At 44.4% G+C, this 15649-nt stretch overlaps 1 protein-coding gene across 2 annotated transcripts in view; it reads right to left on the reverse strand.

Moving 5' to 3' along the window:
• Nucleotides 1-15649, reverse strand: part of gpc3 (glypican 3) — a 128849-nt gene that overhangs the window by 11364 nt on the left and 101836 nt on the right. Inside the window, exons 7-8 of one of the 2 annotated variants that reach the window (XM_080309452.1) lie at nucleotides 5901-6087; nucleotides 1881-5715 (exon numbers count right to left, since the gene is read on the reverse strand). In XM_080309452.1, coding sequence (XP_080165578.1) covers nucleotides 5654-5715; nucleotides 5901-6087 — 249 coding nt within the window. In that variant the 3' untranslated portion in view covers nucleotides 1881-5653. Of the gene's footprint in view, nucleotides 1-1880; nucleotides 5716-5900; nucleotides 6088-15649 lie in introns of those variants that run through there. The other variant, XM_026187271.2, reaches the window with a different exon arrangement.

Consider the following 15649-nt stretch of genomic DNA (forward strand, 5'->3'; position numbering starts at 1 on the left):
AGCTCAGGAACTGGGGACACACAAGGCCTTGTGATCAGCCCCAAGAAGAACAAGACTGGGAAACTATGACTCTTACTAGCCAAGCCTGTTTACACAGATGGTGGCAAGCTTCATTATTTTTGTGAGGGGTGTGGAAGGAGGAGGATTGGCTGAATTTACAGAGGTTGTTTATAAGCTCAAAGAGGGATGGACACGGAGAACATTGGGTCAGAACATTTCCAGTGTGTTGCACATTATCAGCCCCCTCAACTACACAGCCTTTCAACAATTCCTCTACCCCAAGGATTTCACGCTGTCATCAGTTTAAGACTTCTCCAGAAATTTTATATACCCACTCCGGCAAACAGTTAGTACTTTGAAATCATTTATCATGTGAAGCCTACACAGATTTGGGCTGGTAAACAGTCATCATTGTGTCAGACAAGGATGAAAGCAGCAGGCACTCTGTCCAAATCTCTTTTCTGAATGAAGATTTTGATTTGCAGTAATCCTGCAGATCACATCATTTTAATCTATGCATTTTATTTATATGTATTTATTTAAATACATATATTTTAGGTACATACGTGGTCAAAACAACCTGCTGAAGTTCAAAGTGAGCATTAGAATGGGGAGGAAAAGTGACACTTTGGACAGTCCATGGTTGTTGGTGCCAGGTGAAGCTGCTCTGAGTATTTCAGAATCTACTGATCTACTGGGATTTTATCTCCATCTCTAGGGTTTCAGAGAACAGTTGTAAATAAAGAAAACATCCAGCTAGCTGCAGTTGTCAGGGTGAAATGCTTTGTTGATGCAAGAGCTCAGAGGAGAATGGCCAGACTACTTTGATATGACAGGAAGGCAACAGAAGCTCAAATCTCTGCTCATTAAAACAAAGGTGTGCAGAAGAGCACCTCTGAATGCACAACGTGACCGCACTGGGTGCCACTGCAGAATTTGTTGTAAACATGAAAAGATGGATCCATCCTGCTGTGTGTGAAGCTGTGGCGATTACTTTAATGTCCTACTTTGGGACCATTAGTACCGACTGAGTATCAACGAAACGCAACAGCCTTCCTGAGTATTGTTGCTGACCATGTCCATCCCTTTATGACCAAAGTGCACCCATCTGCTGATGACTGCTTCCACCAGGCTACTCATCATGTCACAAAGCTGAAATCACCTCAAACTGGTTTCTTGACATGTACTCATGTCGTGTGAGAATGGGAGATTCACGTCATTGATGTGCCGCAAACAAATTTGCAGGAACTCTGATGTCATTATGTATTTTAATACGGACAAAAGCTCCACAGTGTAACCACCAACTGACCCATTTATCTATCTCAGGGGTGAGCAACTCCAGGCCTCGAGGGCCGGCGTCCTGCAGGTTTTAGATCTCACCCTGGGTCAACACACCTGAATCAAATGATTAGTTCATTAGCAGGCCTCTGGAGAACTTCAAGACATGTTGGGGAGGTCATTTAGCCATTTAAATCAGCTGTGTTGGATTAAGGACACATCTAAAACCTGCAGGACACTGGCCGTCGAGGCCTGGATTGACCACCTGTGATCTATCTAAATACCTTTGCAGGTATTTGAAAAAGGAAACAAACCATTTGCAAGGTTGAGAGATTACGAGTATCACTTTTAGAGAATACAGTGCTAATAATGAAATGTCCAAAACATTACAGTAACCACCTCCTTTAACAGCAACTTTGTGGTTCACTGACAGATATATTATCACATTTTCTTCGTACTTAATTAGTTCTGAACTCCTTATAGAGGTAAACACTTCAGATCTGGCATCGTATTGATAACCTGGGTAATAACTGTTGGCACATTTGGCACTCAAATTCAAACTAGTCTCGGCATCTAATAGTTTGTCCAATCACCACACAGAGCTCACAGTATTTGACTTCATTTCAATGTTTTTCTTTAATCGTTTTTCACCTCCTGTTACCCAACATGTTTTTACAAATTTTTTTTTTCAAAAAATAATTTTAGATGTCATAATTTTAGAAAGAAAAACGTTGAATGAAATGTGTAAAAAGACAACTTAATGCTGATCGATGCACGGGCCAAGGAGTGAAGTGTGTTTTTTCTGCCTGCCACGTGGGCATGCAGGCACCTGCACGCTTCCTCTCACATGTGCACCGTCTGAGCCCGTCTCTTTCTCATCCTGGCCTGTGGCACCGAGCCTCCCTGGCTGGCAACCATATGTTGATGATTCTTCATGAGTACAGTAGCGCTGACGATCAGCTCTATGAAATTACACGAAGCTTGAAGAAGAAGGAAATTGCTTATACGGTGGATGCATCCGGTGCTGTTAATGTAAACTGTGTCCGCTGTGATGAAGACATGTGCAAACACTGTTGTGGAAGACAGGCACCGTGTGACTCACCTATCAGGTGCAGAAGGGTCAGAGGTCACAGCTGCAGTTAATTAACATACCATGCTGGAGCACTGACAGCACGTTAGGCTGTTAATTTGACCCACATACAGAATAAAGAATGTTTAGGTTTCCCAGTGTATCAGCCTTTACAGTTATCAAAGGTGTTTTTGTCTCTTTGTGTTCGTTCCCCACATTCTCTCATCACCTTCTTCGCTCTTTTACTCACTCCTTTGTTCCAGCCGCAAAATTTGTAGCAGACCTGAAAGGTGAGCCGAGCCCAGCCTCTCATCGTAAGCCGCGTGTTTCACATTACAGGAATATTTCCACTTTGTATTTTGCTAACCTCTGGCGCTGATAAAAAAGATCCAGAGCTCCCAAAGGAACGGCTTTCCTTCGGGGCGCTTATAGTGAGCGAATGTCTGAGCTCAGGAACATAACAAGAGGTCTATTCACGTGGCTCCTGCTGAGCATAGCGAGCAAAAGCCCGTCCAGCTCAGCAAGAAAACACACGAGGCAGGGATCTGAGCTGCTGAGCCAAAGCAGAGCACACTGTTTGCTTGCAGACTACCGAATGTTTCCAAACTGCATCAAAAAGCCATTTTCGCAGGTTGTTTAGTAGTAGTCCACTTAGCGCCACAAAAAAAACAAAAAACAACCCTTTTATTAAAGGGAATTAAAATTGTGTGATTATCTTAGCCACTTCTCTGGATTAATCACTCGTTTTCCCACTGTGTACTGACTGGACCATGAAATATTACCTTGATCCTACTGGGAGTTATCTGCTGTATTTCACTGGGCTTCCACACTGAGCTGGAAACAGATGATTCCCTCACTGCCAGCTTTTCACAATTAAATTTTTTCTTCAAATTTTAAGACTTTATGCAGTAAATGAGTGTGTATTAGCAGATGTTTTTGTGAAGTTTTTTAGCACCAGGTGGAAACAGGAGAAAAAAATGTGTGGCTCAGGCAATGAAGAGAGGCTTTGAGAGGAATCTGTGAGCAGGTTTTTGCAGAGATGGCGGCACATCCTTTGTTTCTCATAGAGGCCATACAGTCAGAGGCCAGGTGTGCATGAAAGCACAGAAACACAGGTGAGCCCTCATCATAAAGGTAAAGACACGCCATATAGAATCACATTTTACTGGACTACAACAAAGCTAGAGACAACTCCATCTGTTCACAAACACACATCTATTCATAGGTACAGTACTGTGCAAAGACTTCCATCGTTCCTTCATATTTTCCTTCCAAGGAGCCTCTTTCTAGTCATTTTAAAGTCGTCTTTCAACATTTCTTCAGTCCGTTACTTGTACCTGACCATTTTCAGAAGAATGACTTTTGTTTTGTTTTGTTGTGCTTGGTTGTTAAGACACTTTACACTGACTTAGGATTCAGTCAAGCATAAAAAAGGAGCTTAACTCAAGAGATGAACCAGCTTAATGTCTACACATAACAGTATAAAACTATATTTCTAAAGAGCTATTAGCTGAAAACTTCATGGTGTTGTGCAGTTTGTCCTTCAAAAGTTTGAGGAAACAGGACAAGTGGAGGATAAAAGAAGTAGTATCAGGCCTAAAAACTGTCTGCAGCCTATAAAAAGTATCTGAACACATATGACACAGGATGTGAGAGATGGATCCAGTCCTTGTAGTAAAACATTAGGTAGTTATGGCAGAACTTAATATCTTACTTTGTGGTAAAGCACGGTGGAGGCTCTGTCACGATACAGCCTACTTAAGGCCCAGAACCTGGTTGCTGTTGCTCAGATTGGGAGGTTGGTGGTTCGATCCCTGGCTCCCCCAGTTTGCATGCCAAAGATACTAACTCTGAGTTGAACTCCGATGCACCCATCGGAGTATGAATGCGTATGAATGACAGTTAGAAAGCACTGAAAGTATAGATAACAGTGCTTGTGTCATGGGTGAATGTGTTGTATACAGCGCTTTGAGTACTCCAGGAGAGTAGAAAAGCGCTATAAGAATGAGTCTATTTACCAACCACATTTCAATAAATCTCCCTGTAAATCCAGTGATCATAAAAATGTATCCACAACCCCGCTAATGCAACATTTGCATCATTAAATGATTCGCAAATTTAATGCTGTTTTCTTTTTTTAACACCACCTCAGGTCATGGCATAGAGATTCTTTGGTGTGTAATTTGCAACCAGTTTGGTTCAGGAGGTATGGAGGTGGGGCAGGTGGTGGTGGGGTGTCCCTGTCCTGGAATAGCTCCGGGACTGGAATGTTCTGGGGAATGTGTAGCGCGAAGGTTTGATTGGCTCGGGAGGAGAAGCGTGTCGGTCTGCGTATGTGTTGTCAGAAGGTTATGGAATCTGCGCAGAGAGTCGGTGAGGAGAGATCCGTCGTTACCGTTTGGTAACAGCCTCGCTCTGGTCACCAGGCTGACAGCTGACTACGTTGGTGGCTTAGCCCTGCCTGTCTGCACCTTGTTGTTGTGGCTTCGGTCACCTTTCCCCACGGCCTGTGTGGGTATGCGTGTGTGTCACACCACTGATCGCTTACCAGGCTTTGTGAAATCCGATCTGCCTCGTCCATCTCAGACCAGCAGAGCACAGACAAGCAGGCCATTAGGCCCCTCTGCTCTGCAGGTTAACCTTTGAACTCCAGTCCCCCATTTGACCAGAATGGACTGAGAGGCCGTGTGGGGTCAGCATTTTGCTAGGTCATCACAGGCTATCAGCAGCTATCTGCGCATCTGCCAATAAGCACCGACTTCTCAAGGTCTACAAACATTACTGACTTGCATAGAGGCCGGTGCAAACAGGCTTTCAGGTGGTTGCAAACACACACTGATGCACACATGCCTAATCTAGAAATATACTGCAGTGAAGCAGAGCTGCACAGAGAGGCTGACAGGAGTGTTTAAGAGAGGGCATCAGGCTCTCACGCTGGAAGCGATGGCCCTGCAGGATTCCTGTGTGAACCCTGGGTTCCTGCTCTCGCTCCCTGCCCGGCAAACCCAAATCTCTGCCACAACATCCCAGACAGGAGGACTACTCCCACTGCTGTGTTTGCTCAGCTGCGCTGGCTTTGTATCAGTGTATCGAACCCTCTTGTTTCTGCTCCCTGGGTGTTTTCTCCCTCTTCTTCTGTTTGGTTTTTTTTCTTCCAACTGTTTGTGGCCTTTTTTTTGTTCTCTGTTTGTCTTTCACAGCGTGCATCTGACGTTTTTCACAAGATTGACGGCAGGTCACGAGGTGGAGGTGAGGCAGCTACCTGCGGAAGTCTCATGTCTCCTGCCACATAGTGTCACGTTGGTGTCAACATGCACAGCAGTCACGTAAACCACCTCTCTGCTTTGGACTGCGATCGCTCTGACTTGCTGCAAAAGAGGCCAGATCTGTTAATCTGGTTAGCGGGCACAAACATAAACAACTAAACAACCTTTTTCTTCTTCCTTTTACAGCCTGGCTCATAAATACAAGTTAAGCTGATTTTGATTCGTGAGCATGGATACAGCATCACTTAAAACCACACAAATTAAAGTCCATATCGTGTGCGTCTAACCTGCAAAGATGCGTAATCGCTTGCGTCGTGGCGGCGGGCCCAGCCCAGACACCCCCGCGCACTCGTCCTCGTCGTCGCAGTCGCCACTCTCAAATTCCTCCTCCCCCTCTTCGCTCCACCCGTTCGCTCCTGCTCCACGAGACCGGGCTCTCCAGCGCTTCTCAGACACCGTCACAATCTGCAGCAACTGTGGGACAAACAGGAAGCGGTTAAAGGTAATCATGTGAAAAAAATGCACCCTCAGCCTCTCCGTGAGTCACTCTGCGGCTGCGGAGTGGGCCTGCGCACATTAAAAGTTTAACAAAGCTGTGAAAATAAATAAGGGGTGTCTCTTGATCTGAGTGTGTAGCATGTGATTATAACAGGGTGAGGGGAATTCCAGGGAAAAAAGAAAAAAGTCGGCGAGATCTAAAAAAGGTTGGTATTTACCAAACGTGTATGACAATCACCAGGCAGGAAAAACAGTTTTGTTATCGGTGCCAGTTTTGTTATTTTTGTCCAAACGTGATTCATTCAAAGGGCTGCGGCTTTTGCTCCATGTAATTTGCCGGTCGAAAAAGAAACTGGGGTAAGCAGACTGGTGTGATTGTGTTGTTACTGGCAAACATCATTGTCTTGAGTGGTTGTCTCAGGGCAACAAGGATAACACCACATAACACACTCCACCCGGGTGGACATCAAGGCCCCCCCCTCCCCCGGCAACTAAAAATACACAGCTAGATGTGAGATTAGGAGAAATGATGTTTGCAATATTTTTGGAGCATTTTAGCTTGAAAAGAAGATAAAATCCAGCAGATGGATCAATACGACATCAAAGCAAGATGGTAAAAGACAAACATGCACCACAAGCTCGAGTAAGTGTGCGACAGAAATGTGATTTTCAGCATAGCCTTTATCCAGTTTGGCCTCTGGGCTGGAAAAGCAGTGGCTGTGTGACTTAGACAATTTACAGAAGCTCATAATGAGTTCTGCAACACATTCCTTAACTTCTTCCTTTGTTTGGGAGAAATGTGGGAAACTCATCAACTCATAAATCATATAAAAAAAAATACCCTGGAGCTGTTAAGCTATTTCATTAACAATGTTTAAATTCCAGTCGACCTAGTATAATAAAAATACATCAAGTTTTACACGTTTAATAACTTAAACTGAATGAAACATCCTTGAAAAACCTCATTCAGTTCCCATCTTACATTCGTGCGTGAAAAAAAATGCGTGTGAGAGCTTGGAGACAACGTACACGGTCGCACTCTGACCATCGTTCAGGCTTCATGACATCACACGTGATTGAGAGCCTCGCCAGAGGAACAGATGTGCTAAATTCCAGCCGCCTGCCCTCTCTGGCAGTGTCCTCTCATCTCGCCGCTCAAGCTCCTCCTTGTTTGTTTTTTTATTGATTTCCTTCCTATTTGTGTGCGTCAGCATGCATATTTTGCTGTTGTTTCTAGTTGTCTTTGGGAGAAAATTGGGTTCATATGGGCCTCGTCTCAGGTCAGCTGCGACGTCTGTCTGGGCTCAGACTCGTGTGTGTGAGTTTGTGTGCGCGCGATAGAGAGCGGAGGTATAAAAAGCCCAAGCTAATCACAGAATTACGTCAGTCGGAAGATAAACAACCCTTTTCCCTTCGGCTCCATATACAAGCCAGTCAATCTGGCTTTTACAAGTGACATAAACTCTAAATTTTGGAGCGGGAACACACATTACCCTGTTCCCAGCACAGCCAACCAACAAACCTCCATTCATTTAGCAACATTGAGGCCATACACTGATGATGACCACAACATTTTTAAAAGCCTGGTCACTTGGACTGAGGGACGGACAAACAGTAACTCACAGACATCGGATCCACAGGAATATTTTAGCTTCTTTTTGAGGCTGTGCAGCGAAGCACCACCTGCTGACAAAGCTGAGCTCTCATGAAAACACCCCGTTATCTTCCACAAGTACACTCTCCACATCGTGAATGGAACTTTAATGTACTGAACTGTGTTAAAGAGACATATGTGTTTGCCTGCAGAGCCCTCCACAGATTTACCGAGCTGGGCCCGAAATTCCTTCTAACGACTTGTATCCTGGCAACTTGTCCAGACTCAGGCACGGGAGGGGCAAACCTTGTTAAAAGGCAAACAGACACTTGTAAAGCAGGGAGAGAATGAGGTGGCTCAGGGTATTTTAGAGAAAAACCTAAAAAAAGGAATGAGGAGAGGAGGGAAAACCACTGATGTCAACAGCCGTGTTTGGAGTTTACTGCCATGAGCAGATCTTCACCTTCCAGTATACATACAAACTCGCATAAACAGACACTCTGACGTCTGCTTTACTACATCCTGACGGTAGATGACACAGGGCTAAGTGTTTACAGTCGTGCAGGATCTGCAGCTTGGTGGGGCTTTGAGCTCAGCGCTAATGTGTCGGCAGGCTAATATCCTCACAATAACAGTGCTGACACACCGGTGTTTGTCAGGTTTCATGTTTACCATCTTAGTTTGGCATGTCAGCTAATGTCACAATCAATTTGTTTAAAAGAATAAATGTTTTGGGTGAATGACCGAGTTGAATCACTTAAAAGCTCTTAGTCAGCTGCGAGCAAACATGCGGGATATATTCAGTCACTGAATGAGTAATTCAGTTCATTATCCTAACACGGAGGTAGCTGGGAGTTAACGCTATACAATCAATGGCCTGCTTCCTCAAACAGAAAACCACACAAAAGCAAACACGCACCTTCAAGTTTAATGTTGTGAAAAAGTCAGACGATCCCACCGATCTCTTAGATGAAATGGTCAACTTTACAGCAGAATTTAAAATGTTTACAGCCTGCTATAAAGAATAAATATTTTTGTCTTATACCCAGTTTTCTCCTTCGTAAAGATACATTTAGTCATTTTTTGAAGTTTATTCAATGGAAAAAAATGTGGGACTCATAAATATACATTGATTAGTGTGTAATTATTATCTTCCAACAAACTGATGAAGTCTCATAGACTGCAGGGCGCCGCCATGTTGCCCTGCCATCTTGAATGCCATGGCTGAGATGGATATCACCGTTCCCCCAACCTCGTTTTATGTTTGTGGCAGGAGAACGACCAACTTATAGATGCTTGCACTCAGTGGAGGCAAGTTTTAATTCATGCCTGGACCTTCAGACTCAGACATGGTGTGTTATAATCTGAAATGGGTCCCCTTCACCAATCAAGCAAAAATGCGAACGAAAGAGACAACAAGCAACTTAATAAAATGTCATCCTCGTCTTCAAGCATTATGCCCCGAACTGAAGTTAGAGCTCTAACACACCAGTATCCAACAATCCACAACAAAGAAATTCAGGAAAAAAAGTAGCATCCTCACTAAATCACCTCAGTATCGCTGTCATCAGACAGATGTGAGCTTCTCAGACTCATCAACCTACATTGGACTCCTTTCACCAGGTGCCAACGAGGCCAGTGGCTGCTATTGGACGAGTAATAAATATAATGAAAAACATGTAAACATGCTAGCTGGATATATGCAAAGCAACACATGTAAAAATTTTAAAACACAAAATCAATAGCAGTTTAAACCTGGTGTGTCATCTGGTGGGTGTGACCCATCTAGTGCGCGCCTACACCACCAGCAACCGCCGCTGCTTGTGGATCAATGAAAAGCTGACCTGAGTCTGTAAGTCCCTTCCTGCTAGTACATAGTGTCTTTGTAGCGCCACACATCAACAGAGCACCCTTTGGACTCAGGCGGAGCTACAGGGGGATTGGAGGAGATCTGACCCCTGGCAGTGGTGCGTGAACATGCCCTCATGGCCGCGAACCAGATCCCCAGCTATGGGTAGTTAGCACCACTGCCTTGTGGTTGTGTCGGGAGTGACAAAGACCAAAATCCAGAATGGAGTCTCAAAGTTGGTTGGATGACTTTCTTGTCACTGTCAGGAAGCTCCTGCATCCTCCCGCCGTTCCAAATATATCCTGGCACTGGATCCAGAAGTCCCCCTCACTTTAACCCAAATCACACACACACAAGTCACAACTTCCAGCAAAAAGTCATCATCCTCATGGCAACCGATGGATTACACTGTAAAATGTGCGGTGCAGCTGCAGCATGAAAACTGAGGGAACATCGTACATTTGTTTGCTGAACACACGATAAATGTACATTTTGAACCTTGAAACAATAAGGCATTTATGATTCACCTCAGCTTCAGAGCTCTGATCAGTTCAGAGAACACTGTTATTTTTCTGAGGAATTATTTTAATTAAAACATTTCTCTGGATTTTGAACAGAAAAAAGTGCTGTGCACATCACAACGATTGACATTCTAGGATTAATTGTTTTGTCTTAAACCACTGTATTGGATAAATCAATATTTAGCCCTGGTCATGGAGCACAATTAAAATGTCAAAGAAATAACAATTCATTCTGATGAAGACATGAATGCTGTTATTGTCATTGTACAGCTAGAGGGCACCACAAAAGTCACTGTGGATTAAATATTTAGAGACCACAAATATGCCAGCCGACCAAGTAAGTCTAGAAATATTTTGCCGAGCACGAGAAACCTGCCAGTGACACCAGAGGCAGTTTACAGGAATAGTTCTCACGGGTATTACTGCTAACCTTCATGACTGTTTGATAACTGTTAAGATAAAGTAGTAGACAAACCAACTAACCGACCAACATTGTCTCAGAGCTAATCTTTTTTTTTAAGATGTTGATTAAAATCTAGTTTCATGCACACATTTGAGTGAAGAGCATATGAGCTGTACATGGAGAACGCATGAAAACGGTTTTGGAGAATTAAAAAAAGAAACTGTATATACAGGCATGGCACTGACCCTTCTCCACAGCGGTACAGAGGGGAGGATGACAGGGCAGTAGCTCTGTGGCAGGGCGCTGTGGATTCTGCCCACTGGCTACCCGCCTCTGCCGCGGCTGCGGTAGCATGTAGGGGTGGGGTGGATGTTTGTATCGAAAGTGACGCTGCGCTTTTGGCATGGCAAAGCCGCTGCGTGATACGCCAAGAGCATCCAGATTTACCACAAGAGGAGAAACCTCAAGCAGCTCTGAACTGGAATCTTCTGCAATTATAAAAAAAGAGAAAAGAAAAACCAAAGCAAGAGGAAGCAGGGAGGAAGCAAATAAAAGGGACTTTTTTTTTCGAGAAATGTTCGGCATGTTTTCCATTACGAGAGGAAATCTCTCGCTCTCCTCTTCTCTGTTTCACGAGTAGCATCGGGAGCTGGCTCCCACAGACAGCTGGACACAGGGAACATGTAATCAGCTCGACCATAGGCATCCCGCACGCCACAGGGTTCACCTCCCTTTAACACAAAAGTGCAAGTCACACCAAGGAAACATGGGCTCAAAGGCTGCACACAAAGCCCAAACATGTGGCAGATTGCTCAATGCAGGCCAGCCCAGACAGAGACACAGAAACCACAAGTCTGTCACTGCCTCCCACACATGACATGAACTCCACACAGGGTCACTGCTCGACACGACAGCTGCAGCTGAGCCTCAGAGCCTCTGGCTGACCTCCGCTGATAGAAATCAACCTGCGCTCGCTGATCATCAGCTGTGGTCTGCTCGAGCTGGCACCGAGATCTTGGATCACATTTTCCCATAAGTCACAGAAATTTTCAGAATGTAGGAAGAGCCTGGTTGAATGGGTGATAGTCAAAAATGGAGAGGATGAGTAAAAAAGGAAAAGTGCATGGAATTTTTTTTATCAGTGTCTGTGATTGGGATCTGGGCCTGTGTTATGTCCTCCTCTACATGCACAGGACTTGTCTGGACATGCTGCTATGTGACTCGGCCCAGATGGAATCTGTAGGACTGAATGTTTCTATCAGTGCTTCAACACATTTACATCACGCCTGCAAATCTAATCTACAGAATTCAAGGATTCGGTTTCCAAACAGACTACCTCCCATAAGTTAAAAAAAGAAAGTTCCTCAGTGTTTAATTGTTCTGACCTGAAGGAAATCAGTGACACAGTGATGAAATTAGCTGACCTGATTTAAGGGGTTTCAGTCCTGCTTTTTTAAAGTAGCTTTGCATGACTCACAATTAAAAATAATCCTTATTTACCTGATACCTGTGTGAAACAAACAGTTTTAGCTCCTCTCCCTTTGTGGGAGCTTTTTGCTCCACAGACTCTGTCGTCCTCCTCCACCTTACAAAGCTTTTCAGTGTCTGATGAGCTGCAGGAAAAGTATTTCATCAATAAGCAGCGCTGGTAGAAGGCTAAGTTCACAGGAATGAGGACGTGCTGGGTACTGAAGCAGGGGTTTTCCTGGAATAAAACAGACCTATAATTAACAAATAATAAAAATGGTCACAAATGCAGTAGTGTGCAAAAGTCTTGAGCCACTCCTCATGTGATGTAATTCTCATCCAGGCTTTCTAGTTGTTCCTTTGGACACTGGCAGCTTTATTTCACACATTTTCAGTCCAGTCCTTGCACCTAACCAGGACTTTTCTGTTTAGCTGCTTAACAGTGACCTATAAATCATTCAAGCATGAAAAATGGCACCTAAGAAGTCCTGTATGCACATATAGCAGACAATTTACAAATAACTAATTTTAAATTGAATCTTTAGGCACTTTGTTACTAGTGGCCTGTCACAAAAATAAATAATGCGTTCCCATTTCTTTACAAAGATTAAAAAAATCACGCAGTTTAACAGACAAAGTGGCACGAACCAAAAAAGGCGATTCCCAAAGAGCCATTTATTGTAAATGTACATGCATATCTCAGCACGGTGTGCAGTGTATCCGTAAAGGCTATGAGGAAAAAGAACAAGTGGAGTACAAAAGAAGTGACAGGCCTAAAAAACAAGTACAGCAGATGAACAGTATCTGAGACTCATGTCTTTAAGAAACAGGAAAAAAAATCAGGAAGGACCTGAGAGAGGGCTGTGGTGGGGCGTGGTCTGCGGTGCCGTGCATACGCACCTGCACGGCATCCGCAATCACGCCCGCCGTGTTAAAACACGGGGACTCAGTGGTTGGTGGGGGGTTGTGGTGGTGTGATGCAAATATTAAATAAAGATGGCTCAAAACATGGATCTGTGGTCCCGTCGTGCCTTAATTCCACCACAAGGGCCTAAAGACACCGAATGAAACACTATCAGCCATGGATTGGCCTCCCCAGATCCCAGACCTCAGCATTATTGAAGCAGTGTGGGATCATTTTGACAGAGGATGGAACAAACGGCTGAAACATCCAAAGAACAGATTTGAATGTCCTTTAAGAAGCCTGGAGAACTGATCACAGAGCTACATAAGAAAGTTGAGGCTGTGTTAAAGAATAAAGGTGGTCACGTGAAGCTCATTCAAACTTCACAAACTCTGTTTTTTATGCTGCATGTTTTGATAAATCATTCAACCTCGCATTTCTCTAGCAAGATAGAAAGAAATGAGTGGTGGCTCGAGACCTTTGCACGGCCCTGTATTTTCCACACAATGCTGCTGATTTGTCTTTGAAGACCAAAACATCTTTGGTACATGTCACAACCCTTTGATGTGGAGTCTGACTCACACACATGCTCCAAACTGATGCTGATGTTGCCCCATGTCTGCTGAGTGTGTGAGTTGGAAAATATTTGCTAAAATATTACCCACAATTCTCCTCAGGTTGGAAACAATTGTTTTGATGGACATGTGGAATGCTTTCAAGCAGTCTGGCCACATGTTCTAAACTTTCCCATCTTTATTTAGAAGTGAAACCAACCTCAGAGTGAACCTCAAGTGTCGGTAATAACCCCTTCTTCCACTGCACAAAGCTACAAAAACGGATGTTTGCATCATGCCTTTGTTTCTCTGACTAACCTGAAGTTCTGTTTACAGCCTGTCTAATTGTCAGATTGTATGCATGTGTTAGCCTCTCAGCCTCCTTCTAAGCGATGCTTGCCATAGAAGTGGCTTGAGGAGTATAATTCTGTTATAACTAACAGAAATAGTGTCCTGAACTAAGAAAATCAGACCCAGATTACAAGACATTTCTCCTGTACCTTCCAGGCCCTGGTTAAAAATAGTTTGCGACACTCTGGTATTGATATCAGAGCGCCTCTAGCACAAAAAAGGTACAGCACACTTTTAAAGCAAGCGTGCAGGTCATTGTGTCAGACAAAGCCTTTCCATCGCGCACTGTTTTTCTTGATAAACAAAGGAAATGGACTTTCCTTGCATTTAATGTGCACATGTCCCGTGAGCTGCTGTGTTTCTGTCACGCTGGCAGATATCCCTGTTCGGAGCTCGTAGCCTGGGGAGAAACGGCATGAGAGTGGAAATAAATGAGGCACATCATGGGAGAGTAGAGACAGATAGACAGACAGATGGAGGAATGACAGGAGGCACTTTCCACAGAGTGAGTCATGGATAGCTCCTCAGCGGGGCGGAGCGGCGTTTGGGTCAGCGCAGCCTGCCTCGCATTCCCACCCGCTCTCCTCGAGTCGTTACTCAACTTTTATTGAATGTGAAATGTAAAGAGAGGAGGAAGAGGAGGACCAGCGCTGTCTCATTCTCCTCTGTTTCTTCTCCCCTCACCCTCCTGTCTTTCCCTATCTGTCCACGCTCGAGCGTGTCACGCAACAGGAGCTCAGCCTCAGACGGTTAATGCAGACAAAATTAATTTCCTGATGTTCATTCCAGTCGGACACAGAACACGCAGGAGGAAAAAAAAAGAAGCGGTTCTCCGGTCCGGCATGAAACTGGGAGTGTTTGTGCTCCACCTTAGCCCGTAACTCTATTTCCAGACCTCTCAGTTTGGACTGAATCCTGAACGCATGTTTAGATGATGTTGCAGAGGGAGCTTAAACTGTTGGTGTTTAAGAATAGAAGAATGTTGTTTTCCAACACGCTGGGCTCAGATCGAGGCGGCGCATGAACGCAGGGGGTTAACTCCCTTTAGTATTAAATATATCTGGTATGACAGCAATTTTCAATCTTTTTTTGAGGGTAACCAAATGAAAATATCGACTTATGTCTGTGAATGTGCCTGATTGTCTCTATGGGGTTTAATAGTTTAAAAAGTCTCATTCCTGCTCAGGCTGCTGGTTGCTAAATCTGATTACACCCCGTCAGACAATCTCTTTTTGTCCAGTGCTTTCCAGAGTCATGTGTTGCTCAGAAATCCTCCATTTCAACATCAGCAGACTGTCACTGCATGTTCCATGATCACACCTAGTGGGAATCGGTGGATGATCACTGGGGCAAGTGGGTAAGAAAGAGTGGAGGAGCTATGCTTGTGTGTGAGCGGCAATCAGCTGATGTGCTGTAGGCTTAGCTTAGCTTCTAGCCTAAGCACATAGAGAACTGAAGGTGCTGGAAAGAATGAAAGAGAAACGTAAAAACCGCTAACCACAGAGATAAATAGGGGTCTTGCGATATGAGAAGACGGGGAGCATGAGAGGGGATGATAAAATTTGGGAGTGCTGACATTTTGACGGGTCTAGAGAGGAGCCTCAACTGAGCTGTAACCACCCACTCCGCCCTGAGCACTGCTGTCCCAAACAAAAGGCGCAGGATGAACGGGGAGGTCTATGACCCTCGCGGATAAGACCCTATGATGACCTAGCAGAAACAGGAAACAGGAAGTGTGACCCGTGACCTCTACGGGGAGGTATCCTGTTACACAGCAACATATGACTGTGCCCAGCGACAGAGAGTGTGAGAACGCAGCAGGAAGACTCAGCTGTCCGATTCCCTGACAGTTCAACGAAAAGTCAAGAATCAGCAAAGAAAAGTTAGCACGAAAA

The sequence above is a fragment of the Astatotilapia calliptera genome, chromosome 2 (assembly GCF_964374335.1).
Source record: "Astatotilapia calliptera chromosome 2, fAstCal68.1, whole genome shotgun sequence".
Lineage (NCBI taxonomy): Eukaryota > Metazoa > Chordata > Actinopteri > Cichliformes > Cichlidae > Astatotilapia > Astatotilapia calliptera.